Here is a 26,880-nt window from a genome sequence, read left to right as displayed (position 1 = left end):
CACAGTGATGGAGGGACGGGGCGTTTTGGAGGCGTTGAGAGCACCCCAGTGATGAATGGAGTCATAGCTGGGGAATGAACTGGCTTCCCGTGCCTGAAGGAGTCTGGTGGGGAAGGTGGGCCTGTTCTCTGGGGGAAGAAGCAGACGCAGTGTTCTGACAGCTCCAAGGGGAGCACAGCGGCCCAGCCGCCCCCAGCATTGCTCAGATACGAGGGTCCCTTTCAGTCCTGATTGGAGTGGCAGCATGCAGCCCAGTGAGGAGCTGCAACAGCTATGTTTGGCTTCTGCGCCTCATTAAGGTCTTCTGGGACTTGGGATGGCCAGTGAGGGCACCCAGGTAGAGGCGTCACCCGCCAGGAAGGCTCAGAGGGGGTTGAAAGACCTCCGGGGATGGGCATCGTTTTGCAGGGGACAGTTTCTTGGGAGGGGGCATAGCAGGAGGGCTGGTGATGGCCCAGCGCCTCAGGGCTGAGGTCTGCACACGGTTCGTCAGGTCAGCTCTAAGGTGAATTCTTTAAAGACGAGATCTTGAGACGTTTATAAGAAAAACAACAGCCTGCTTTGTTGAGATCAGACCTGATGTTCACCTGAGGCTCACTGTGGTCCATTCACCACCAGCTGTAACAACCACCGCTGGAAATGCACAGACTAGAGACCAGTGTATCCTGTCAAACCAGCTTGGAGTTTTCTGTGGGTCCACTCTGTGCGCTTGACTGCCCGAGGGCCTGTGCACATGTGAGGCCATTAGGGGCTCTGATAGGCTGTCCCTCCTTGAGCCTCGTGGACTGAGGGTCAGTAGGGCAGCTGGCTGGGACGAGCACGAGCGGCCTCCACAGCGAGCCGCAGGAGTGGCCTGGTGTGTGACTCCAGGTGTGGGGTGGGGCTGGCGCTGCCCTGTGGCTCGAGCGGACGTGGCGGTGGCCACCCCGCTGCGCAGCCTGCCCTGTCCGGGAAGGCAGGGGCTGGTCGGCGGCAGGCCAGGAGGCTGGCCTGGCATCGGGGCGGCCTCGAGGGCGAACCCGCCTCTCAGAGGGCAGGTGTGAGTGGGTTTTGAGACGCTGTCGGCGCCGGGTGTGGGAGGCTCTTCAGGTGGAAAGTCAGGAAGCTCAGGGCTGCCTGGAGAGTGGGTGGGCCCCGGGTCCCGGTGTCAGTGGCGCTTCCCAGAGCACCCGAGTCCTGGTCTGGGTGGGCTGACAGGGCCGGGGGGCCCAGGGCAGCTCACCTTTCACCTCTGCCAGAGGCCGGTGTAGGTGAGTGTCTCTGTCAGTGTGATTTAATGGAAAGGTTTTCTTTCTTCCTTGCCTTAGTCATTGAGACCTGCCGGTTAGAATTTGTCTGTAAATAAAATGGCCTCGGTCATTTTGTATCCACCCTCCCCCCTTGAGGGCCACGTGTCGTGTGTGTCTGATGGGACTGGGCCTGCAGAGAGGGGCTGGCCTCTGGCTCACAGAACTTCCCCCATGTGACTCAAGTCCTTACGTTTAAAGGATTTTTGGTTTTTGTAGTTTTTAAATCCTGAAATACCACAGGTCTGTGTCCCCAGCTGGGACATTGAGACCTTTTAAATCCAGAGTCACTGGCGCAACCCCAGCGGCTGTGCACCGGCTTCCCAGCCCCTGAGCACACCTGTGTTATGAGTGAGTTTGGAGGTGCTCCTCTCCAGCTCGGCAGGCACTCTTGTCACTGCTGTTAACACCCCCGTTCTGGACCGTGCCCACCCACGCCATAAAGGCCACGCCATAAAGTGAATGCGGCCTGCGCAGAGCGGCCAGCCACCTACCTGGCAGCCTCGCCATCCTGAAGTCCCCCGCGGCAAGGTGACCCACACCCTCCTTCCTCACTGGGCAGTTTTGGGTCCTCCCAGGATGGCCTTTAAAGGTTCTTTCTAGCCCTGCTGTTTTATGGCCTGGTTTCTAAATCCCCAGTGGATTATAAGGGACTCAAGGACTTTTACAGGGTAACAGCAAGAACAAAGTAACCACCAAAGACACCTGCGCCCTTAGATAGTAGCCCTCGGTCTCCCCGTGGAGCGCTGCGGCCCGGCGAGCTCACTCCGTCAGGACGGTGTTGCAGATCCTTTCCCTTCTGGCTCAGCGGAGCCGAGCAAGAGGAGGACAGGAGAAAATGTTCACCCTCAGGGGAACAAACGGCAGTTTTTTGAGAGTTTTACTTCGAAATGGTTCCATGTAAAAGTTGAGGTGCTAAAGGGATCACTCTCTGGGTCCTGGGAAGTCACCTCTGCAGCTCTAGCTCAGGCTTCACGCCCGTGTCTGTCTGAAGCGCATGGCCTAGTGGAAGGGCTTCTTCGTTTTTTTTTTTTTTTTTTGCCCCAAGAAATTTTCCTAGTGTTAGTTAGTAGCCAAAGTGCAAAGAAATAACACCTCGACCTATTCTGGTTGAGAGGAAAGGATCTGGGTTGTCGGATGCAGATCAGTAACTTGCCTCTGGTTTTCTCCTTGCCGTCTCCCCCTTCCTGCCCCACACCGGCAGAAGCTGGCAGGCTGACAGAGGCGACCTCAGGACGGACCTCCTGGCTACCGACCGTTTTGCTGGTGAGTGTGTCCGGCCTCCAGGCCTCCTGGCCCTGGGCTGTGAGAGTGCCCTTTCACTGTGTATCGTCCTGAAGCTTCCAGCCTTCTTCAGAGAGGAGCCCTGTTGCTCACCTCCCCGTGTAGAGCGGAGCGTACACTTGTGCCCTTCTGGTGGATGGGCCATCTGGTTTCCATCGACTTTCAATCTTTTCTCCTTTTGGGTTTGCTGAGAGTATCTGATTTTGGACCTTGCTTCCAGAGCTTAATTTTTTTTTAATTTGGGGAGGGGTCTTACTGAATTGTAAAAAGGATGGGAAAAAACTCACTAAAAATGACTTGACCCTGTTACATGTTTTGCCTCAGTGGCGCAGAAACCCTGGGGGCGCGATTTGTGAGCAAGGGTGCTCCTCTCTGTGCATTAGTGTTGGGGGCGCAGGTGGAGTTGGGGAGGGGCTCCCCCACGCCACTGAGCCCCTTTTCTGCACAGGCGCTGTGGCTCTGAGAGCCGTGTGCCCAGGTCCCGGGGCCGCTCCAGGTGGGGTCTGGAGGCCGACTGCGGGGCTCCTGCCCGACGGCAGAGCTGTGTGCTCTTGGCTGGCCTCTCCGCCGCCGCCTGAGTCCCCCCACCGCTGGGAGGTGTCCGCGCTGCCACACTTGTCCCCAGAGCAGGCAGGCTGCGCTCTCGAGGCTCCTTGTAGCTCCTGTCCTACCGTGCATTTCATAAGCATCAGGAGGTGTGGCGACAGCAGATTAACCAAGTAACTGAGACTGCTGTTACCAGAGCCCCTGGGGTGGATCTGGGGCTGGGGCCAGGGGGGGGCCATGTGGGGCAGGGGTTCAGACGGGGTCTCTGCGGCCCACGGGGGCCTGTGCTGAACCTGTCAGCCAGAGCCTGCGTCTGCTCTAGGCAGGGAGCCAGTTCTCCATTCTGTCCCCCGGTCGTAGTCTGGGAGCCCCTCAGGTTGGCCTTGCTGGCTCAGGAAGCTGGGTGTCCCCTGCCGGTGAAGCGATGCTGTCCTTGGCTGCGCACGCCCCTGGGTGGACACCCCAGGCCTGCCTCTGACCCCCCTCCCCCCGCAGTGGCTCACCCGGATCAAGTGGCGGCCTGAGACCAACCATGAGCTCCGTTGCAGTTCTGACCCAGGAGAGCTTTGCTGAACACCGCAGTGGACTGGTTCCGCAACAAATCAAAGGTGAGGCGCCTCCTCACTCTGCTGGTAACCGTGGGGCCTCTGCAGAGGTGTTTTGCGCCCTGTGCTGTGGGCAGGCCTGGGCCCAGCAGTGCTGTGGGCTGTTTGCACTGCCCTTGTCTGCAGAGTGAGATGGCCATGGGTGGCGGACCGATCGACGGCAGATTCCAAACGTGGCCAGTGTGGCAGCCAGGGGTCTGCCCTTCGTGCTCTTTCAGCATTCTTCTCGCCCTCGTGTTGAGCTGGGCCCGGGGCGGCGGCAGAGATGGACGCCAGGCTGTCAGGAGATGCGGGCGGGACACACGGGCCATGGGTCTCAGTGTCTCTAGTGTAGCCGCGCAAACGCCTGCCTGACAGTCTTTTCTGTCCCTTCAGAATCTGATGCGTATTTATGGCTGCAGGACAACTTGATTTGAGGGCTCCGTGTTCATTCAAAGCCCTTCATCTGGACTTAGTTTTTATAAAATTTTCAGTTGAAAGAGTAGTTTGTTCTACTCTTTGTTGTTCCTGCTGCTGCTGCTAAGTCGCTTCAGTCGTGTCTGACTCTGTGCGACCCCATAGACGGCAGCCCACCAGGCTCCCCCGTCCCTGGGATTCTCCAGGCAAGAACACTGGAGTGGGTTGCCCTTTCCTTCTTCAACGCACGAAAGTGAAAAGTGAAAGTGAAGTCGCTCAGTCGTGTCCGACTCTTAGCGACCCCATGGACTGCAGCCCACCAGGCTCCCCCGTCCATGGGATTTTCCAGGCAAGAGTCCTGGAGTGGGGTGCCATTGCCTTCTCCGTTGTTGTTCCTAACACTCCTTAAAAGTTTTCCAGTAATGGGATTGAGTATCAGTTCTAAAGTTTAATAAAAGTAAAGATGTATTTCGTCAGTCACAGCAACTGCATTTCGAGCCGCTCGTCTCCAGGCAGTGGAGGCCAGAACCGGCCGCTTGCTTGGTCCTCGGTGCCTGCAGGCTGGGTCTGCCGTGTGATCAAAGACCCTGTGGGGTCCGAATCTGCCCGGGGAGGGAGCAGGCCCTGCCGGGCTCCAGCAGCTGTTCACATGGAGCCTTTCCTGGCCCCCAGGGCAGCCTGGCCACATGGCTGGGAGTGGTGACCTCAGAGTCAGACACAGGCCTGCCTGACCCCAGAGGTCATCCCTCTGCTGTTGGCCCCTGCCGTTGCTAGACACCACCCAGCCCGGGACCTCCGGGCGTCACCCATACAGGCACATTCCCGCTGGCGTGGAGGTGTTGGTGGGTCAGCATGTGGACGGGAGGGCCTGTGGGTGGAGCGGGTGGTGCAGGGGCCCTGATTCCGCCCCCGGGTATTCCCTGTGGATGGCGGGGGCGCAGAGATAGCTGTTCCTGCGAGAGCCCTTCCAACATCGCCTATGGCGCTGGGCGCTGGCTGGAGTCTGCCTCGGGGTCCTTGCGGGCAGTCGGAGCCGCAGACTTGTTTTCTCCTGCAGGTTTAAGAGCTGGCCATGTGCCAGGTGTTGGGGGGGATGGGATTTGTTTTTAAGAATACAAGATTAGAACAGTCTTGAGGGATGAAAAATCTGTGCCAAGGCCTGCCTTCCAGGAGCTCACCCCACAGGGAGTTGTGGGGCCCAGGGTCTGAGCTGAGACTCCCGGGGAGGCTGTGCAGGGGCAGGGGTGCCCTCAGGTTCAGAGTGGCCCGGCCAGTGCACACGCTGACCTTGAGGGTGCTGAGCCTGCCAGCCTTGGGCGCCTGCCCTGTGGCTGAGTGAGGGGTCGTTGTCAGCCGCTAGTGCTGTCTCTTTTTGGCATTAAAGCGCTCCTGGTGTTTTCTCCGTCTAATACTCTTGATCTGTGTTGGCTGGTCCAGTTGCCACTTTAACTTCCGAAGAGGAGAGCGACCCTCCAACCTACAAGGATGCCTTCCCCCCACTGCCCGAGAAAGCAGCCTGCCTGGAAAATGCCCAGGAGCCTGCTGGCGCCTGGAGTAACAAGATCCGGCCCATCAAGGCTTCCGTCATCACTCAGGTAGATGCTCTATCCCACTTCACCTGCCGCTCCAAGTAGGAAGCCGTAGCAGCAGTTTGGTTGGTTTTGGTTTTGGCCAAGAGGCTTGCAGCTTCCTCATTCCCTGACCAGGGTTGAACCCGGGCCTTTTGGCAGTGAAAGCAGAGAAGCCTGACCGCTGGACCACCAGAGAGATCCCAAGAGGGTTCTTGAACATCAAATGAGATTGCTTTGGGTGTGAAAAGGGGCCTCTGGGTTCAGTCAGTCTCCCCCAACCCTGCGCCCAGCCCAGGACGTGGGTCAGAACACGTCCTCCTGTGGAGCCTGCGCCGTCTTCTCGTCCTACCCCAGGGTGGGCAGGGGCCCGCGCCCGCTGTCCCCGCTGCTCCCCCACTGCACACGCCCCTCCTCCATTTGGCGCCCCCCGACGTGGCCGGCCAGGCCCTCCCTGTCGCCCACGCTCCTAGCCTGCCCACCTCCCAGTTCACTGCCTCCGCTGACCTTGCCCCCTGCTTCGTGATGTCCCCTGTCTTTATTTGTACTTGGGGTGGGGGGTTTCCACTTCACTGAGACAGCAGCCCCCCGCCTTTGGGCACTTCCTGTTGGTCTCTTGACTTTCCTCCTAGACCTTGGAGCAGTAAGGAGGGGTTACAGTGACTAAACAGACCCGTGTTCTTTACTCCGTATACTCGGTTCCTAGACACTTTTTCTGTCCCCTCTTAACCTTCCCTCTTTGACCTTTTCTGAGCAGGTGTTCCATGTACCACTGGAGGAGAGGAAATACAAGGACATGAACCAGTTTGGAGAAGGTGAACAAGCAAAAATCTGCCTTGAGATCATGCAGAGAACCGGCGCTCACCTGGAGCTGTCTCTCGCCAAAGACCAGGGCCTGTCCATCATGGTCTCAGGGAAGCTGGACGCCGTCATGAAAGCCCGGAAGGACATCGTGGCCCGACTGCAGACTCAGGTGCGCTCCCGGCAGGCCTCCCAGGACGGCGTCCGGCCTGTGCGTACGGCTCCGGCCCATCGCACTCTCCCCCGCTGGGCAGGGCTGGAGGGGCTGGGGTAGGACAGCAGCATTCGGAGCCTCCTGACTCTGCTAGTGGAAACCCAGTGGCCCACTCGGGCCCAGGACACCACCGGCTCTGCTCTGCAGGTGCAGGAGCTAACAGCTAAAGGCCCAGACAGTGGGCTGAGGACACGCATGTGTAGATGAGCCAGCTGAGCCAGTTCTGGCTCTGAGGGCCAGCAAATGTGTCTGCTGCTTAAACACACACTCCCCACCCCGGGCTTGGGAGATCACCAGTGCTGTAGTCCTCAGCCATCTGATACCAGAACTTGGAATTGATTGGAGAACTATTGTCATAAAGAAGTAAATCAGCGATTGATGAGTTTTTCCCTTAACTGAGGTGAATGCAGAGAATGTGTATTACAGTGTATGGCGGAGCTTTGGGTGGGCTCAGTTAGAAATGAGGGTTCTTCCTACCTGTTGCTAAGTCTCTTGAGCTTTGGGGGAGCTGGTCTCGGTGTAGGGGTTCAGAGATGGGAGGCTGATGCATGGGGGGCTTAGTGGGGGCGCTGTGCTGTGGAACCCCGGGCTCTCACACTCAAAGCTGAAAGGCACCTTCAGGGAGTCTGTCACCTGTTTGGTGTAGGGAGTGGAAAATGTGTCTGCGTTGCTGCACGTTGTGGCTGGTGCCGGCGGCTCTGCCGGCTGGTGAGTGTTGAGGTGGGTTTTGATTGAGCATCTGAGGCGTTCCTCCCGCCCTGCTCCCTCCTGCCCCCCACTTTTACTTTACAGCAGATCCCAGACACATTCTCCTGCAAATACTTCTGTGTGGGCTCCCTCTCTTCTTGTGTTTCACTGAATATAACACGTCATTAACTCACGTCTAAAAGTCGATGGTAGTTTCCTGATGTCCCCACGTCAGCCCCGGTGGTGCGAGCGCTGCCCGCTTCATCTCAGATGCTCCTTCCCCGCTGGGTTTTTCCTCCGTGTCCAGCTGAGGCTGCCCGCGTGCTCATACCTCAGCAGGCCTCCTCACCTCTTCTTCGTGCTGCTGGTTTGTTTTGGGGGCCGCACAGATGTTGTTCCACTGCCCCCCGTTTTTCCTGTGCAGTGGGGGCAGATCTGGGGGCTTGGCTGCTTCCATGTGCACCCTGTACGGCGAGAAAGCACATGGGTGGTGCCTCTGTGGTGCCCCTGCCAGTCCTCAGATGGCCTGGCATCCTCTCGTCTAGTCGTTCTGCCAGCCTTGCTCGTTGCTACCCAGCTTCACGCGGCTCAGAGACCTTGGCTCCCACGTCGCTGGGACAGGCCTTTGAGGTGGGGCAGGCACGGTCTGCCGTTGGTCCTCTTCCCTTGCTAAAAGTAGACCACCGTGGCGCTCCGGCGTCTGCACCGGTGGCCTGTGCATCTTTTTGGTGTCTTCTGGCCTGTGCATCTTTTTGGTGAACTTCTGGTGTGTTGATTAGTTGTGTTTTCTGCAGGACTTGCCTCGTCTCTGACCTGTGGGAACTCCTTCAGTGGGCACCCTGCCGCTTTCTGACGTATCCATTCATCTGAACCACTTCCTTATTTCTAACCCAGAGATGTGTGACCCGATCTTCACTGCCGCTCCCACAGGCCTGAATATCCCAGAGCCCTGGAGCTTCACAGTGGGAAGCTGCAGGAGTTCAAACTCAAGTGTCTATTTAAGATGGAAGATGTTTGGGCCTTGAGATCACTGGAGTAATTCTCTATCAAGGTTATGCTATCATCTTGATACATAGGTTGTGCTTTTATCTGGATACATAGTTAGGTTCATTTGTTTTTAGTTTATTTTCATTTTTTAAGCGTGTATGCTCAGTTGTGCCTGACTCTCTGACCTCATGGATTGTAGCCAGCCAGGCTCCTCTGTCCATGGGATTCTCCAGGCAAGAATACTGGAGTGGGCTGCTGTTTGCTACTCCAGGGGATTGCCCAACCCAAGGATTGAATTCACGCGTCCTGGGTCTTCTGCATTGGCGGGCAGATTGTTTTTTTATTTACCCATTGAGCCACCTGGGAAGCTTTCAGTTTTTTCTAAAGTACTTAAACCTGTGATTGCCAAGTCAGCACCGTATAAGGCCCCCTGGCCCTGTTCACCCTGCTGGGTGGCCATGCTGGGTCTTTGTGGGTGTGTCCTTCCTCTGAGGCAGGAGGCTGCTTCCCGGTGCAGCGGGTCCCGTGGCGCTCACAGCGGCGGGCCGTGGCTCCTGCCGCCAGACCGCTGCCGGGCCTGGGTATGCCGGGGTACACGCGGGCACGTGGGCCCGGGCGTGCCGGGGTGCGCGTGGGCGCGTGGGCCCGGGTGTGCCGGGGTGCGCGCGGGCGCGTGGCGCTGGGTCCCAGTCAAGCAGTGCGTGCACGTGCGGTTTGCTGTTTTGCCCACCGTGTCTCGGGGGAGCTTTCCCAGCAGTGAGAGGCCGGCCCAGAGGGTACCTTCGTCTGGAGTTTTGCTGAAGCAGCCAGACGCCCCTCTCCTCGGCGCTGTGTGCGTGTCCTCCGTTGGCCTGCCCACAGCCTTGCTGGGGCCGCCCGGTGCTCTGGCTTCGGGCGCTGAAGGAAGGCTGCGAGTGCTCTTAGTTCCCCTTTTCTCTGTGCTCGATCTGTCCTCCTCCCCCTGCCGTCAAGTTCGAGTTGTCCGTCTGGCCGGGCGTGCTCCGGAAGCCCTTCATCAGAAATGTATGTTACCAGCGGTGTCCTGTTTGCCGTCTGTGTTTTGATCTTGGTATGTTTTGCTGTGTGAGTTTCATTCTTATGTGGTCAAATTCATTAAGTTTTTTTTTTTTTAGTTGTTGCTAGGAAGGTTTCCCGGAGAAGGCAGTGGCACCCACTCCAGGACTCTTGCCTGGAAAATCCCATGGATGGAGGAGCCTGGTGGGCTGCAGTCCACGGGGTCGCGAAGAGTCGGACACGACTGAGCGACTTCACTTTCACTTTTCACTTTCGTGCATCGCAGAAGGAAATGGCACCCCACTCCAGTGCTCTTGCCTGGAGAATCCCAGGGACGGGGGAGCCTGGTGGGCTGCCGTCTGTGGGGTCGCACAGAGTCGGACGCGACTGAAGCGACTCAGCAGCGGCAGCAGGGAGGTTTCCTTTTACTTGAGGGTTGTAAGGAAGTTTATCCTTATTTTTTAGATGACTATAAAGACGTTGCTATGTTTCCCTTCCTGATCTGTGTGGAATTTGTGTGGATGAACAGCTCTCCCACAGTGGCAGGTCTCATTGCGCCCTGCGCTTCCGTGCCGCCCTGGGCCTGTCCCTGGATCTTGCGCTGGCCCGTCTCTCCGTGCACTGGTGGTGTTTACATCAGTGGCCGTGGTTGTAGACGGCAGCGTTGGGGGCAGCTACTGGGTGCTTCCAGGATGTCCTGTCCTTTCTGTCCCCTTCTGTTCTGCCCTGCGAGCATGCTCATCGGCTCTCTGCTCCAAGCGGTGGTAGACTCCCCAGGGCTGTGCCCTGACCTGGGGGGCACACATCCTGCCGCCTCTGTTCTGTGCCCGACCGCTGAGACGGGTGGTCTTCCTGTCGCGTCTTCTAACCACGTGTTGTCAGTGTGAGTTAGAGCTAATTTTTCTTCCTGTCCCAGCCAGTCAGGTGAGGTCGTGGTTCCTTCCGCCTTCCCTCGTGCGCAGTCTTGCGCCTCTTCCTGTCCAGCCTGCATCTGCTCTGCTTTCTCATGTCTCCTCTCGAGGGAAACACTGGGCAGGGGGTGGGCATGCAGGCCTTGACACACACGTCTCCCCCAAGCACAGCTTCAGGGTTGAGCGTGCGTGTGTGCTTTGTGTTAAAAATAGATATTCTTTGGTTTCTGTTTTTATGCAAATTTTTGTCACGGAAGGATTTAAATTTTATAGACTTGATTGGTTTTTCTCTTCTTAGATCTAGAAACACAATGAATTATATAAACTGATTTCCTAATATTGAGCCATTTTTAGAATAAACCTCATTTGCTCACCACCTTCTGTGCCATTTTCGAAGTGAGGATCTTGTTATTGCCTGTGATAGAGTCCAACGCTCCTTTTGCGAGTGCTGCACACTCTGCTCTGAGATGCAGTCCCTGGAGGAGCAGAAGGCTGGCTGCTCTGGGGTTTCCTGCTGCTCCAGTGTCGGGAACCCTACACTGTGCTTTTCCTTCTTTCTTTTTCACAGTCCTCTTGATTGATGACTGCTTTCGGTATAGATAGGGAAAGGGTGGCCACCTCTGTCTCCTCCCAGAGTGTCCCTTGACCTCAGAAAGCTGCTGAACTTCTGGCAGTTTGAGGATTTCGATTATTTTTGTTTTCTTTCCCCACATGAGTTGTCTGTTTTAACCGGTTGTGAGAGAGAGGGAGGAAGAGTGTATAACTACATGCAGGGCTCATGTCTGACAGAAAGAGCGTCCTGCTGCAGAAACAGCAGCTAACCTGGTTAGTCAGCATGTCCCTGCTCTCTGGCCACGTCCTGCCTGGCGTGTGGCGCCACCGTGATGGAAACAGGCTCGGGGCTGGGCCGGGTAGAGAATCAACAGCTGAAGCTGGGAGGCCGGTTGTGTTCACACTCCCTGGGGCCCGCTGCCCAGAGGTGACACTTCAGCTGAGCCTGTTCTCAAGCAGGGCCTGAGGCCGGGGAGGCGGGAGGCGGTGGGACGGGCATCCCTACACGGGAGAGTGCTGTGGAAAAGCCGCTTTTCTGGAGCCTCCAAGTGTTTTTTTTCTTTGGTCCTTTTCCTGCCGTAGGCTTCAGCAACCGTTGCCATTCCCAAAGAGCACCATCGCTTTGTAATCGGCAAAAATGGAGAGAAACTGCAAGACTTGGAGCTAAAAACTGCAACCAAGATCCAGATCCCACGCCCGGATGACGCCAGCAATCAGATCAGGATCACGGGCACCAAGGAGGGCATCGAGAAGGCACGCCACGAGGTGCTGCTCATCTCTGCAGAGCAGGTGAGGCCGGCCTGTTCGTGTGCTGTGCGCGCATCAGTGTGGGTGAGATCCCAGCGAGCCCTCGCCAGGCGCTCACGCCTGCCCTTCCCACCTGTGTGTGAGCAGCGCGTGTATCACGGTGTGGGCATGATCCCAGCGACCCCTAGCTGGGTGTTCACGCCTGCCCTTCCCGCCTGTGCGTGTTAGAGAGAGACCCCACCCCCCCCACTCCCAGGCGGGCCCTCATGTCTGCCCCTCCCACCCAGGACAAGCGTGCTGTGGAGCGGCTCGAGGTGGAGAAGGCCTTCCACCCCTTCATCGCAGGGCCTTACAACCGGCTGGTGAGCGAGATCATGCAGGAGACGGGGACACGCATCAACATCCCGCCGCCCAGCGTCAGCCGCACCGAGATCGTCTTCACGGGCGAGAAGGAGCAGCTGGCTCAGGCCGTGGCTCGCGTCAAGAAGATTTACGAGGAGAAGGTAGCCTGCCGGGCAGGGAGAGACCAGCCCCGCCCTGTCCATGGCCTTTTCGAGATGACCCGCTTCCCAGGGGTCAGCTCCGCCTGTGCTCCCCTGCCCTGCCTGCGGCGGACACCCTGCCCCCAGCTGACCGGGCCTCTGAGGGAGCAGGGAGCCTGGGACGGTGGGCTCTGGGGTCTGAAACTGGCTCCTTGCTTTGGAAAGAGGACGTGGCCTATTGGTCTCTGCCTGGTTGCTGTGGTTAGTCAGCTTGATGTAAACTCTGCAGCCACCTTGCCGAGGCGAGGACCCGGGCAGTGACAAGCAGCTCCCGGGGCTGGGCTGGCGCCACCCTCGCACAGGGCTCAGTCGCTGCACTCGGGGCCCTGTGTCCTGTCCACTGCGCTGACACCCTTGTGCACACTGCTCCTCCTCAGAAAAAGAAGACCACGACCATCGCAGTGGAGGTGAAGAAGTCCCAGCACAAGTACGTCATCGGTCCAAAGGGCAACTCCCTGCAGGAGATCCTGGAGAGAACCGGGGTCTCCGTGGAGATCCCACCCTCGGACAGCGCCTCCGAGACGGTGATACTGCGAGGCGAGCCCGAGAAGCTGGGGCAGGCACTGACTGAAGTCTACGCCAAGGTGACCTCTCGGGGGTCAGAGGACCAGGGCGAGAAGGGGGCGCTCACCCTGGCAAGCCCCCCAGCCTGGTGCGCATGGGAGCAGACTCCGCAGACTCATGGCTTTGTTTCCTGGTTCCCTAGGCCAACAGTTTCACCGTCTCCTCCGTCTCTGCTCCCTCCTGGCTCCACCGTTTCATCATCGGCAAGAAAGGGCAGAACCTGGCCAAAATCACTCAGCAGATGCCAAAGGTGAGGGGCCGGTCTCTTCCGTGCCAGGTGGGTGGGGTCGTCCCCTCTCTGTCACTCGCTTTGTCCTGGGTGCCTCTGAAGACCACTGGCGGGTTTTAGAGAGGAGCTGTTGTGTGATTGTCAGCTGGCCCACGGTCACCAGGGAGAGCACAACACATTTTTTTTCAAATGTCCATGTTCCTTTGGGAGAGTGTCTCAAGAAGCACCTCGTTTAGCTGTGACAGTGTCGTGATAGTGAGTAGTTACGTCTGAGAAGCCTATGGCGCAGAGCGGGTGCTTGGGCTTTGGAGGGGGCGGAGGAGGCCCCTCCTTTCCCAGTGCCCAGGGAAGCCCCTCGGTGCTCCAGTCCCAGTGCTCCGGGGGCTGCAGTAGATCTAGTGGCCCTGGCAGGGGCCCTGTGCGTGGCGTCTCGCTCCTGTCTTGCTCAGAGTCCTGGTCCCCACGGGCCAGGGGGCGTGGGTGGGTGGCTTGAGCAGTGTGGTGTTGGGGTGCTTCTGCAGTGGTTCTGGTGACACGCAGGGGCCTTGCTGTTGGCACAGGGTGGTTCCTGCCAAAGCCACAGTAGTCCCCACACCCCCTCCCCCAACCTGTTCTGGAGCCTGTGGGTGGGCCACGGACCCCGAGGGCAGCCTGGGCTCCGGAGGGGCTTCTGCGCCGTGCTGTCCTCACAGCTGGACGCGTGTTGGTGCGGCAGGTCCACATCGAGTTCACGGAGGGCGAGGACAGGATCACACTGGAAGGCCCCACGGAGGATGTCAGCGTGGCCCAGGAGCAGATCGAGGCCATGGTCAAGGACCTGGTAAGGGGTCCCCAGCCGCACCCCGAGCGCCGGCCGAGCAGGCACAGCCATCAAGGCCTCGGAGGGCCGGGGAGGGCCCGGAGTTCAGGACGGCCCAGGGAGAGGGCCCGCGCCCAGAAGGAGGATGTGTTGGGGGCCCTGCAGTTGAGGGAGCAGGGCAGTGGCAGCCGCTGGCCTCCAGACTTCGGTCATGGCGGCCTGCCTATCTGTGGGGAGATCTGGGCGCGTGTCATGGACTCAGTCTCCACAGCCTTGCTCTGTGTGCCCCCTGCAGATTAACCGGATGGATTACGTGGAGATCAACATTGACCACAAGTTCCACAGACATCTCATTGGGAAGAGCGGAGCCAACAGTGAGTGAGGGGGCGCTCCAGGTTGCCTGGGGGGTCCCGTGCAGAGCCTTGGACAGGGCCCCCCGAGGCTAGCGCTGAAGGTGCCTGGGGCCGTGTCGTCACGTTGAGCCAGACCTGCAGGGCTGGGCTCTGCCCGCCAGGGCCCTCGCAGGCGCCACTTGACCACACACCTGCTGGGCGGACAGCCTCAGCTGAGGACCGAGCCCTGAGTGGGCCAGCGGGCAGCTGCCGAGAGAGCGGTCTGCCCGCGTCCACGGGTGTTGGGCACGGTTCAAAACCCACGCCTCCCCTCAGTGTGACTGCGCGGCCCCACGGTGTTCTCCAGCCCTGAGCAGCCTGCCCCTGGCTGTGACCCCTGCTGCAGGTGGAGAGGGGGCACCCCGTGAACCTGCCCTCCTGAACTCTGCCTTGTACGGTCCTGGCTTGCTCAGAGTCCGCAGGGGCGAGTCGCTGCTGCCCGGCCCATGCGCTCACCTTCACAGAAGGTGGGGGCAGGTCCTGACACTGACTCCTGGTTTCTCTTCCCGGAAGGACAGGCCACTGCGGTGTCTGCCCTGCTTTCTCCTGGTTCACTTGCTCACCTTGATTTTATTTCATGTAAACTCTGCTGCTTGTCTGCTGTGTCCTTGGTTCTTGTCCTTCGAGGACCAGCCTAGAGCAGCCCCGCCCCACAGAGACCGCCCCGAGCGGGCAGCTCCCGGGGGTGTCTGCGTGTGCACAGCCCCTGCTTGGCGCCCCTTTGAGGAGCTTGGTTTCCCTTGACTATCCAGCGTGCAGAACGCTGACCCCGTTTCCTGGTGGGCGAGCTTGGGCCTCTGTTGACGGGGTGACAGGAGGGCTGAACAATCCACTGGTTTTGCAGACAGTGAGGGCTGAAGTCTGTCTAGACAGCGTGGCCCCCATGTGGCTCCATGGGGATCAATGAGGGTGCTCTTATCTTCAGGTACTGTGGACTCCTCTGGGTTTCATGGCTTGTTTTTTACTGTGTCTTTTTGAGAGTAATTTTTTCTAAGCTGTGGAGTATGAGCTGCCACAGTGGTCTCTGTCCACGTTAGTGACGCCCCAGCCACGCCCAGCCCAGCATGCTTGGGTGCTGGGCGGCCCTCGCCCTGGGCGTGGAACGCTCTCAGGGAGGCAGCAGCGTGTGGTCCCTCTGGGTGGTGGCCAGTCAGGGCTCCTCGTGGGGCATGGGAAGGCCTCCTGCCCTTGTGCCTGTGGATAGTGGCTTGGGTCGGGGCAGGGTGGCTCTGCGCCCAGTGGTGTCTGCCGTGTCCCCAGTAAACAGGATCAAGGACCAGTGCAAGGTGTCCGTGCGCATCCCTCCCGACAGCGAGAAGAGCAGCCTGATCCGCATCGAGGGCGACCCGCAGGGCGTGCGGCAGGCCAAGCGGGAGCTGCTGGAGCTCGCCTCCCGCATGGTAAGCCCGGCTAGCCCGCGCTGCGCCCCTGCGGCAGGTCCGTGGCCTTCCCTGATGCAGCGCCCAGCGGCAGGGGCGTGCTGGCACCCCACTGGTTCCCACGTGCAGCTGCTGTTGAGGCTTACGGCCTGCGTTGTCTGCACAGCGGGCAGGGGGGAATGTCTCTCCCCTCCCCCAGACCAAGCTGCAGCCTCCACGCAGGAGCAGACAGGTGTCTCCCTGCTCTACATGTCTGATCCGGAACCCCGGTGTTGTGGACAGGGGCTGCTTGGCTGGTGGCGTGTCCCCACGTCCCAGCTCTGCTCGCTCCTCTGTGCAGTGTTTCCCCTGACGGGGGAGCCAGCCCCTAGAGGAGGCTGTGGGCCGCGGGGCTTGCAGCCTCTCCCGTGCTTGTCCATGCAGGGGAACGTCTGAGCCACTCTCTGCAGGAGGCCCGGCTCCCAACCGCAGGCAGATGCGCTGGCTGAGTGCTGCGGGCTCGCTGCTGGGTAGAGGGCCCCGCTCAGCTTTGTGCTGTGCCTGGCTCCTGCAAGAGCGTGCGCTGCAGCCGCTGGTGGAGACCACGGGGGCCCTGTGGGGCGCTCTGCCCGGAGCGACACCCGGGGCTGCACCTGGGCCCCTCAGTGTGCTCTCTCGTGTGTTTAGGAGAACGAGCGTACCAAGGACCTAATCATCGAGCAGAGATTTCATCGCACAATCATCGGGCAGAAGGGTGAACGGATCCGTGAAATTCGGGACAAATTCCCGGAGGTAAAGTGTCCCCAGCGGCGCCCTTCACCGCCGTCTAATCGGCAGTTGGAAAAGGGGCTCCGTATTGTGGGGTCCAGTCCTTGCTGATTATCGAACTTGACCTCCCGATCATTTGTTCTAGGTTATCATCAACTTTCCAGACCCAGCACAAAAAAGCGATATTGTTCAACTCAGAGGGCCCAAGAACGAGGTGGAGAAATGCACAAAATACATGCAGAAGATGGTGGCAGACCTGGTAAGGGGCACTTCCATCTTTTGTCGGAACAGCGTCTCGGGTGGTGTGGGGCCGGGGTCCCCGCACCCGCTTCAGGGAGCATGCTTGGGTGCTGGGGCGGCCCGCCCTCAGCGTTCAGACGGGCAGAAAGGGTTGTGACCTCCGTGTCCGGTGGGGGTCAGTGGGGGACCACCTTGCCGTGCAGATTACTTTGTTTCCTGGGGGGTCCTCAGATACCCGGTAAGCAGAGGGGTCTGCTTAGTTGCACGAGGCATCGTTTACTGATTGGTCGTTTTTCTGAAAACTTGGACCATGAGGAAGTGGTTTGGAAAGTGCTGAGGGGGCGGGCGGCCAGTGCCCGGGGGCTCCCGGCGGTTTTCTGGGGCTCAGCTTGACCCCCTCAGGAGGCGCTGCCGGGTGGCGGGAAGTCCCGCGACCCTCCTTCGTGTGTGCCGCGCTCACACCTGGGCTTGAGTTGTGGCCTCTGGGCCTGTCCAGGCTGTGAGCCGTGGGTGTGAGGGCGCCTTCCCCGGGCGTGGGGGCCTCTGACCAGGCCCTGCAGCAGCCGGACAGGCACACTGGTTAGTCAGTCAGCTGTGGGCTCAGTTGCCTCCTGGCAGACCTTGGGGTCGGACAGGGAGGGGAGTGGGCCCTGGCCTGTCCGCGTCACAGGAGCCCGTCCTCTGGCCTTCGGGCCTGGGAGGGTCGCTTCACTCGACCTATTGTGCCATCCTTGGTTTTTAAGGTGGAAAACAGCTACTCGATTTCTGTTCCGATCTTCAAGCAATTCCACAAGAACATCATCGGGAAGGGAGGCGCAAACATTAAAAAGGTGACCGCCGGCGCATCTGCCCGCGCCTCACCTCTGCCCGCCCTGCCCCGAGCCCTGCCCCGAGCCCTGCCCTGAGCCCTGCCCTGAGCTGGCCTAGGTTTTAATGCGGGACCAGGGGGGAGGTGGCATCAGCTCCTCACAGGCCTCTCTCCTTGCAGATTCGGGAAGAAAGCAACACCAAAATCGACCTTCCAGCAGAGAACAGCAACTCGGAGACCATCGTCATCACTGGCAAGCGGGCCAACTGTGAGGCCGCCCGCAGCCGCATCCTGTCCATCCAGAAGGACCTGGTAAGGGGCAGGCGCGGGCGGGCCAGCAGCCTGCCGCCTGTCCCCGGCACCAGGAAGCCCACACTTTCTTTCTCTTTGGGGGTTTTTTGAGGGAGTGAGAGGCAAGAAAAGGCCGGTGTAGAGAGTGCAGTTTGAGTTTTACCGTGTGTCTGCTTCTAGGGGTCCCCGCCACAGCACCCTTGGGGGTCCAGTGCGTGCACTGTCCTTCTGCACACACCCCTGCCCCCGCGCCCCGTTCTTTTGGCGACGCCCTGCCACGTGCTGGGAGCTGCTGCTGTCTGCCGTCTCTGTGCCGTCTGTGTCATTTCCTTCGGCCCCCTTTCGACTGGTGTTTTGTGGCTCCAGCCCCCGCTTTGGGCCTGTGGCTGGGGTTTCGTGGCTCTGTTTCCCTCTTTGGGCCTGTCTGTTTTCCTTTGTGATGTCAGTGGTTGCTCCAGGGGTTGGGGCGTCTTCGGCTGACTCAGTGCTGTTTGGAATGCAGGGTGAGGGCCTGAGAACGGTGGGCACGCCACCGCTGTGCTGTCCGCACGCTGTAAGCCCACACGCTTCCTTACGTTTTGTGTTTAAATGTCCAGTTATCTTTTAGAAGGGTCGAATAATACGAAACGTCCGGGCGCACGTACTTGGCACGTAGACGTACCTCCGGCTCCAGCCGCCCACCACTTCCCTCTCGAGCCCACGCGGCCCCTGAGCCTCCGCTGGCCCCACGGTCGGCCTTCCCAGAACGTCACACAGTTGGGATGCCGTGTGGCCGTTTCCAGTTGACCTCTCTCACTTGGTGATAGGATGGCTGTGTGGTGTGACAGCGCGCGTTTCTGTAAGAAGCGCCTTCTGCGGTGGCGGCACCTCCTGGCGTCCCCGGCAGCCTCCACGCCTCAGGCCGGGGGCAGCGTCCTGTCCTGTGCCTGCGTGTCTCCCGTGTGGCTCATAAGACAGCTAGTGTCGCCCTGCCGTTTCTGCTCTGCTGGCTTGTCTGACGATGATCCCAGTCTCTAGCAAGTTCTCATGTGTCTTAGTGTCATTTCATTCGTGTTTCTTTGCTTGGAGTTTCTCAGACTTCTTGGATATGTGAGTTTAGAGTTGTCCTGAAATCCGGAAAGATTTGGGGACTTCCCTGGTGGTGCTAAGACTGCACTGCAAGTACAAAGGGAGCAGGGCCAGTCCCTGGTTGGGGCATGTAGATAAGATCCCACATGCCGTGCAGGATGGCCAAGAAAGAAAACCCGACCAAAGAAACCAACAGTCAGTAGTATTTATGTCACTTTGCATGTGTCGTCCTCCCCTCTGCAAGTTCAGCTTCGACCCTTTGTTTTTATGCCTGACACCATCAGCCTTGCCTTTGGCTTCTGGACCACGTGCAGTGTTGTGGAAATAGCTGTTCAGTGTCCTGGGCCACTGGCTCTGTCTCATTTCGGGCTGTTCTCCATTGTTCATCCCCGTGATGGCTCGTTTTTTCTCATTTCTTTTCATGCCCAGTTTTTCTGTTTGTTTTTATGGGATGCCAGATATTACGAAGTTTACTTTGGTGTATAATAGGTATTTTCTGCGTTCCTGTAACGCGTCTTCAGGCTTTGTTATTTCACAGCACTTTGCTCCTTTTGGGCTTGGTGTTTAGACTTGTCAGGTGGGGTCACAGTGCCGAGTCGAGAGCCAGTGGCTTCCCCAGCGCAGCCAGGCTCCCTGCACATCCCGCCGTGAGCCTGCAGTGCTCCGGCTGCCCACCCCCTGCGCGTCCCACCGTGAGCCTGCAGGGCCCCCTGGACAGTCGGCGTTGCGTCCTTGGTGTGGGACTTGCCCGGGAGCAGGGCCAGGTGTGGGCTGCTGGCTCCGCCTCCAGCATCTCGCCATGTGCCCGGAGGAGGAGAGCGCAGTCCCGCCTTGACTCGGGGCAGGGTCCTGGCTTACAGGGCGCTCGGGCAGGCCGGCCCTGGGGCTCTGTGATGGGCCTGCCCTTCTGGCCTCACAGGCTCCCTCGTGTTGCATGTGATTCCAGGCCAACATCGCCGAGGTGGAGGTGTCCATCCCCGCACGACTGCACAACTCGCTCATCGGCACCAAGGGCCGCCTCATCCGCTCCATCATGGAGGAGTGCGGCGGGGTCCACATCCACTTCCCCGTGGAGGGCTCAGGCAGCGACACCGTGGTCATCAGGGGCCCGTCCTCGGACGTGGACAAGGCCCGGAAGCAGCTGCTGCACCTGGCAGAGGAGAAGGTGAGCGCCGAGCGCGGCGGTCTGCCCTCGCGTCCCGCGGGGGGCCTGCACAGCCTGTCTCTGCGGCAGGTGGGAGCACATCTGTGCACACGCGCGTGTCTCCTGAAGGGCCTCTCCAGGCCGTAGGCCTGCATGTTCAGTGGAGAAAACTTGCTGTTGGGCTCGTTATTTGGGGCTTTTCCCTCCTGAGTATGATTTGCGTACAGGAAGTCTCCGCGTGTAGTTCTGGGTTAATGGCCCACGTTCGTGGGACCCCCACTCAGAAATGTCCTTCGCCAGGCACCGCCTCCCGGCCTCCGCTGACCCGGGCGCGCTGCCCCTCTGTCTCAGCACCCCTGCGGCTGTTTCTGGCCTCCGCTGTCTCAACAGCGCGCCAGGGGGTGACTGCCGCAAGGTAGCTCAGGGCCCTCAGCGTTGTGCTTGTTGAAACTGCCCCGGCTCCTCCGGGCTCTCTGCCTTCCCGTGTGCGTTGGAACCAGGCTGTCAGTGTCTTGGGCAAGTCTGTCTTGGATCCCGACTGGAGCTGTGTTGAGTCTGAAGATCAGATCCCGGAGGACTGCCACCCCGACAGTTTGGGTCCTCCAGGGTTTACACTGCTTGATTTTTCACTGGTGCTGTGTCATTCTTAGCATGAAAATCTTGTTCATTGTGTTTGGCTTGTCTTTTTTGATTTTTAGTGGAATTATAAATGGTGCTGTTTTACCCGTTTCCGTTTGTGGCGCTTACAGGCGTAGACTGGAGTTCTACATTCGGGCCGTGCTTCTGGTCTGCAGCCCACTTGTTAGTGCCAGCGCCTTTCCTTGTGGATTCTGACGAGTTTTCTCTGTGAAGCACACCATCTGTGGATGGCAGTTGCACTCCTTCCTTGCTGATACGCGCCTGCGTGTCTCCTTTGATGGTGCCGCTTGTGCCCGTGTGCTGTTGGGCAGCGTGGCGAGCAGACAGCCTGGCTGGCTGGCCGCGCCGTGAGGCGGGCAGGGTCTTTGGCAGCTCTTCCAGCTGAGGAAGTCCCTTCTGTGCTTGGTTTGCAGAGAGTCTTTATCAGGAATAGGTATGGGATCTGTTGAGATGCTTGCCTGGTTTCTTTTTCTCTGGTATAAATACAAGCTGGTTTAGTGTCTGACCACCCTGGAGTTTCTAGGGTGGGCCTGCTTGGGGATGATGCACCCTTTTATCACGTTGCAGGGATGGGCTCCCTGACTCTTAGATTTTTTTAAATGCTGCTGTTTAAGTGTCTGAAAAGTTGAAGATTTTCACTGGTGTTTTGTGAAACCAGCACTTACAGATAACAACTCAGTTATTTGCTGTTCAGCTTGGGGGCTGGTTTCACAACAAGAAAAAGGAAAGAGTGCCCACTGTGGGCTTGTCTGCCTGGGGGAGTGTCCTCTTGAGTTCTGCAGACCCCCTGCCAGAGGATCGCTCAGCAAGGTCACTGGTCCGGGACTTCTCCTGGGCTCTGGTTCCATGGTCAGATATGGCCTTGGTTGGCTTGGCTGTCTCTGAGCTGGGTGCATGGGTCACCTGGAGCCCTGGGAGTGAGCACTGGACGAGGCACTGTCGGCTGGGGTCAGGCGGTGTGGGGCTGCCCAGGCCTGGAGATGTTCTGGGCAGGCTGTGGGCTTCCTGCTATGCGGGTGCAGCCCTCCCCGCAACGTCCCCTTGCAGAGGGAGGTGGGAACAGCTTTCAGAGGCGCAGGCTGCTGTTGGGGGCAGGACTGGGGTTCTCATTCATGCAGGGAAGGGAAGGCACATGCCTGGTCTGGGTGTCCGCAGTGAGACCTGAGCAGCCCCGTTTGGAAGGTCGTTGGTGGCAGTGTGAGGAGAACTCCCCCACCCTGCTGTCCCTGGGGCCGCATAGGCGGCACCAGGCCAACGAAGCTGGATTGGTTTGTGCAGCAAACCAAAAGCTTCACAGTTGACATCCGCGCCAAGCCCGAGTACCACAAGTTCCTCATCGGCAAAGGGGGCGGGAAGATCCGCAAGGTGCGGGACAGCACCGGGGCGCGCATTGTCTTCCCGGCGGCCGAGGACCGCGAGCAGGACCTGATCACCATCATCGGGAAGGAGGATGCTGTCAGGGAGGCCCAGCGGGAGCTGGAGGCGCTCATCCAGAACCTGGTGAGCTGGGCGGGCGAGGCTGGGCCGGGAGGCGGGCGGCGGGCGGGCGGGGGCTCATGCCGCACCCTTCCCAACGCCCCAGGACAACGTGGTTGAAGACTGCATGCTGGTGGACCCCAAGCACCACCGCCACTTCGTCATCCGGAGAGGCCAGGTGCTGCGGGAGATCGCCGAGGAGTACGGCGGGGTGATGGTCAGCTTCCCGCGCTCCGGCACGCAGAGCGACAAGGTCACCCTCAAGGGCGCCAAGGACTGCGTGGGAGGCGGCCAAGAAGCGCATCCAGGAGATCATCGAGGACCTGGTGGGCCCCCAGCGTGGCGGGTTCAGGCCCTGACTGGCGGTTGCTCCCTGCCCTCACAGGCCCAGCCCCTGCCTGCCCCCTCCTGGGTGGGGAGTCAGACCCAGGGAAAAGGCGCAGCAGGGCAGACAGAGCCCAGCCTCTGAGGGCCCCTGGCTGTGCGGTGGGGCGGGGGCCTCCCTGTGGCCCTACCCCGGGCCACTGCGACCAGTGGCCTTGGGGGAGGGAGGCAGAAGTGGTGTGGCCGTGAATTGGCCCTGAGCAACTGACCTTGGCTTTACTTCTCTTTTTTGCTCTGTCTCCTCCCAGGAAGCCCAGGTGACCATAGAATGCACCATACCCCAGAAATTCCATCGATCGGTCATGGGCCCTAAAGGTTCCAAGATCCAGCAGATCACCCGGGACTATAACGTTCAAATTAAATTCCCAGACAGAGAAGAGAACCCAGGTGGGTCCTGGCTGGGGGAGGCGGGGGCTGTCGGCTGTCCGGGGGCTTCCAGAGGCTCAGGGTCGCTCTGGCCTGTCGGAGCAGGCGGTGTTGTGGTTGCAGGGAGATGAAGGGCCCTTCGGACGTCCTCAGGGTTCCCAGCGGCTAGTGACCTGGCCCGGGAGAGCCTCCCGCGCGGGAGGAGGTGAATCTCCTGTCTTCCTCAGAAGAGCTTGGGCTACAAGTTCAACCATATTTGTTGTGTTTACGTTTTCCACTCGAATGTTCACTAATTTTGAAACAACCTCACGTTAAAGAAGAGCTGCACAGGAAGGTGTAGAGATGAGTCTGCACTCACCACCTGGCTTACACACGGCACGCTTTTTCTTTCTGAGTCGTCTGTGTGTCCGCTTCAGGCCCACCCCTCACCCACGCGGCTTCCTCGCGAGGACGAGGACTCGAGGGGCGTCGGGGAGCCTGGCTCGTGCGACCCGTGCGCTCAGAGCCGTGTGCCCCTGTGTCCTCTCGCGGGCTCCGCCCGCCCGGTCGCTGCTGCCTTGGGCGGCTGCGTCTGTGTTCCTGTCTCCTGGACGCTGTCTTGCTCCACGAGTGTCCTTTGGTTGTTTTGGTCACGTCTGGTTCCCATGTGGAACCCCTGGACCCCGCCAGCCGCTGTCAGCCCCAGCGTGCTTGCACTGTGCGTGCTGTCCTCCTGACGTGAGGGGCAGGCGTTACCGCGTCCCCATTCGGTCCTGTTCTCAAGCCACCTCCGCCCGGCGGTGGTCTCCTCCCTTCTCAGCGGGCCCTGCTCCGCCTCCCCCTGCAGCCCCTGAGGCAGGTGTGGAGGCCCGGCCCCCCACCCCATCCCGTCCTCCCGAGGCACCTTGGGGGTGCTGGGCCCTGGGCACGCGCGGCCTGAGCTGCTCCTCCATGTCCCTAGGGCACAGCGTGGAGCCTGCTGTCCACGAGAACGGCGAGGACGCCGCAGAGGGGAGAGAGGGCAAGGAGGCTGAGCCTGGCTCCCCCAGAAGGTGCGACATCATCGTCATTTCCGGCCGGAAGGAGAAGTGCGAGGCGGCCAAGGAAGCCCTGGAGGTGGGCTTGGACCCCACTCAGCCCCGCCCCCGGCCCTCAGCAGGGAGCTGGCGCAGATCTGAGACCTGAGCACCTGGGGCGGAGCTGCTGGCCTGGGGCCACAGACAAGCAGAGCTGGTGGGGCTCGGGCACCGCCCTGCCCCCGGCCCCCTCCCCTGGCCCCTCCCCGCAGTGTGCAGGGTCCCAAGGGGCAGCACTCAGTGAGCCCCAGCGCCGTGGACGGGATTGAGGGTCCTGTCGTGATGCGAGGACAAGCGGGAAACAGACGGGTTCCCAGGGCGGGCAGGCTGCAGAGATGACAGGGGTCTTAAGCGCTGCACCAGGAGGGGGCCGTGGTCCCGGGCGGAGTCCCGTCGCTCTGACCTTCTCTAGGGTCTCTGAGGCCAGGATCAGGGTGCGCCTCTGTGTGGCCCCAGCCCCTCTGTGGGCTCCCAGACCCCGAGGCCCTGGGCTTGCACAGCTCTGCTTCTCCTAGGGGCTGCTGCACCCCCCACCCTTTCCCGTGTCCCTTCACATGGAGAGTGGCGCTCTGCCCAGCTGGGGCAGCATGGAAGGTTCTAGAGAGCATCTCATTCCCACAGGGCTCTTCCCCTGTGCCCCTGGGAGGCCTGCTGCTGAGCCCATGAGCTCCCCACCCCCACCCTCAGGCCTGACCCCAGCCCTGTCCTGCAGGCGCTGGTTCCGGTCACCATTGAAGTGGAGGTGCCCTTTGACCTTCACCGCTACATCATTGGCCAGAAGGGAAGTGGGATACGCAAGATGATGGACGAGTTTGAGGTAAAGCCGCTATGCAGGTTGTCTCCCCGGAGGCCGGGTGCTGGGAGGGGGTGCCGTGCTCCTGCCTGCTCCCCGAGTTGAGCTCTTCCCCCCACCCTCCCCATCCCGAGGCTGAGCTGTGTCCCCAGGGACGCCCTCTGCAGCAGGCCTGCCCCCGTCTCCACGCAGGTGAACATTCACGTCCCGGCGCCTGAGCTGCAGTCTGACATCATCGCCATCACGGGCCTGGCTGCGCACCTGGACCGGGCCAAGGCGGGGCTGCTGGAGCGGGTCAAGGAGCTGCAGGCCGAGCAGGAGGACCGGGTGAGGGCCGGGCGTCCCGGGGCCGAGCCCCTCGCACCCAGGCCGGCCCTCAGCCAGGCTTTGGGCGGCCGAGACAGTGCCGGCTGACCCTGCGTCGCAGCCCAGGGTCCTGCGGGCCGGGGGCTCCCACTGAGGGTGGTGACAGGGGCCTGGCCCTCTTTTACGAAGACAGCAGCAGTTGGACTTCGTGTCGTTAGCTGTGTGTTAAATAAATATGAAGACCTTTGCCAGCCTTCCAGGAAGGGTTCAACTGGGGAGGCCCGGGTGCCAGGAGAGGCCCCAGCGTGTGCCTGTGGTCCCGGCAGCCCTGCCAGCACCCGGGGTGCCGTCTCCTTGCTGACGGGGACGCGAGAAGCCCCTGTGCCTCTGGAGCTGGCGTGATGCCAGGCGGGTCCTGTGCAGCCCGAAGCCCCTTGCGGATACTGTGCGGGTGACGGGAGCTCACACACCTCAGGTCGGCCTCGGACGCGGTGCCGGCCTTGGGGTCCCCTCTGCCCAGAGCGCAGCCTGAACTTCTGGCTGTGGACGTCCTTGTGCACTTTAGTTCCCTTCTGTGGGTCTGCTCTTCTTGTTTGGTTTGGGGATTTGGGGCCTGCTCGCGTCCCACCACCCTGAAAGCCCAGCTTGCACACTCACTGCGTCTCAAACTCAGGAGGTGGAGCCGGGTGGGCACTGTGCCCGGTCCGCCTGAAGGCCTGTGCTCGCGGTAGCGGCGTCCTCGGGCCTTTGGTTCGGTTGCTGGGGGGCGGGCCACAGAGCTCAGCTGCAAAGCCAAGCCTTGTTCTTGGTGCAGAGTGATGCGATGCCCGCGGGCAGAGGATGGAGGGGCGACGACGGTGAGGGCCGGGGTGGAAGTGCTCCTGCCTCACTGAGCTTTGTCTCGTCGGCAGGCTTTACGGAGCTTTAAGCTGAGTGTCACTGTGGACCCCAAATATCACCCCAAGATCATCGGGAGGAAGGGGGCGGTGATCACCCAGATCCGCCTGGAGCATGACGTGAACATCCAGTTTCCTGATAAGGACGATGGGAGCCAGGTAGGGGGCCGGGGGCCTGCCCTGCTGTGGCCTGGTGGCATCTCTCTCCCGGGCAGCTCTCAGTTCCTGCTCCTGTCTAGCGCCCAGATGTTCATCGTCGTGCTCGGGTCCTTGGCACTGTGGCGTGTCCTTCTCCGGGTCATAGTATTTTTTCCTGTTCTGAGGGGCATGGCCTCAAGTTGGAGTTTCTTGTCTCCTCCTTTCTGCTTTGAGTCCTCCCTTTCCCTGCTGGTGTTTTCGGGTCTGGCGTCGCACGTTGGCTGAGGGTGGGGTGCCAGCCGCAGCGTCTGCACCTACTCTCCAGGCCTCAGTCTCCAGTGGAGGGCCTTCCCTACACCCTGGCCGTCCGGCATCTGCTCGTCTGTGCCCGCGCCCTCAGCCTGTGGTGGCGACTGTCCTTGTCGGGGGAGGCGGGGTGCTGCCACCCTGCCCGGCCGCCGGTCTTCCCTTCAGGCGCAGCCCGCCGTGAGCACCTGCTCCTCGTGGCACCCTCGTGGTGCATGCCCCTGGTGCTCGCGGTCAGGTGTCCCTGGGGTGCCCTCTTCTGACCAGATCCTCTCTTAGCCCCAGGACCAAATCACCATCACAGGCTACGAGAAGAACACAGAGGCTGCCCGGGACGCCATCCTGAAGATCGTGGGTGAGCTTGAACAGATGGTTTCTGAGGACGTCCCGCTAGACCACCGCGTTCACGCCCGCATCATCGGTGCCCGTGGCAAAGCCATCCGCAAAATCATGGATGAGTTCAAGGTGAGTCCCTAAGCTGAGCCTGGAGTGCGGCTCATCCTCAGAGCAGGCGGGGAGATGGGCCGCACACCCCCAAACCGTCGGAGACCCAAGGCTCAGGTGGTGAGGTGCTGTGGGGTCACAGCGGGGACAGCTGGCACTTGTGGGCAGTGAGCAGCGGGCTCTGCGTCCGGAGGAGCGTGAACTCTGAATGGCAGGCGCCCCCGGAGCGGGGGGCCCTCCACTAGAAGGGGGCCGTGCGCTCACGCACGGCGGGGC

General features: G+C 60.3%; 1 protein-coding gene across 1 annotated transcript in view; it reads left to right on the top strand.

Moving 5' to 3' along the window:
* The window catches only part of HDLBP (high density lipoprotein binding protein), a 59,775-nt gene that overhangs the window by 30,640 nt on the left and 2,255 nt on the right, over positions 1-26,880 (top strand). The window contains 25 exon segments of the mRNA XM_070368659.1: positions 2,491-2,552; positions 3,612-3,724; positions 5,555-5,712; positions 6,443-6,658; positions 11,434-11,640; positions 11,886-12,101; positions 12,518-12,724; positions 12,847-12,954; positions 13,649-13,753; positions 14,028-14,106; positions 15,385-15,524; positions 16,170-16,274; positions 16,396-16,509; positions 17,234-17,320; positions 17,479-17,610; positions 19,604-19,822; positions 21,719-21,940; positions 22,023-22,199; positions 22,201-22,242; positions 22,549-22,687; positions 23,607-23,761; positions 24,434-24,538; positions 24,707-24,841; positions 25,732-25,875; positions 26,440-26,625. Coding sequence (XP_070224760.1) covers positions 3,649-3,724; positions 5,555-5,712; positions 6,443-6,658; positions 11,434-11,640; positions 11,886-12,101; positions 12,518-12,724; positions 12,847-12,954; positions 13,649-13,753; positions 14,028-14,106; positions 15,385-15,524; positions 16,170-16,274; positions 16,396-16,509; positions 17,234-17,320; positions 17,479-17,610; positions 19,604-19,822; positions 21,719-21,940; positions 22,023-22,199; positions 22,201-22,242; positions 22,549-22,687; positions 23,607-23,761; positions 24,434-24,538; positions 24,707-24,841; positions 25,732-25,875; positions 26,440-26,625 — 3,474 coding nt within the window. The 5' untranslated portion in view covers positions 2,491-2,552; positions 3,612-3,648.

This window comes from Bos mutus, chromosome 3 (genome assembly GCF_027580195.1).
Source record: "Bos mutus isolate GX-2022 chromosome 3, NWIPB_WYAK_1.1, whole genome shotgun sequence".
In the NCBI taxonomy this organism is placed as follows: Eukaryota; Metazoa; Chordata; class Mammalia; order Artiodactyla; family Bovidae; genus Bos; species Bos mutus.
This window is presented reverse-complemented; position numbering and strand designations above follow the sequence as displayed.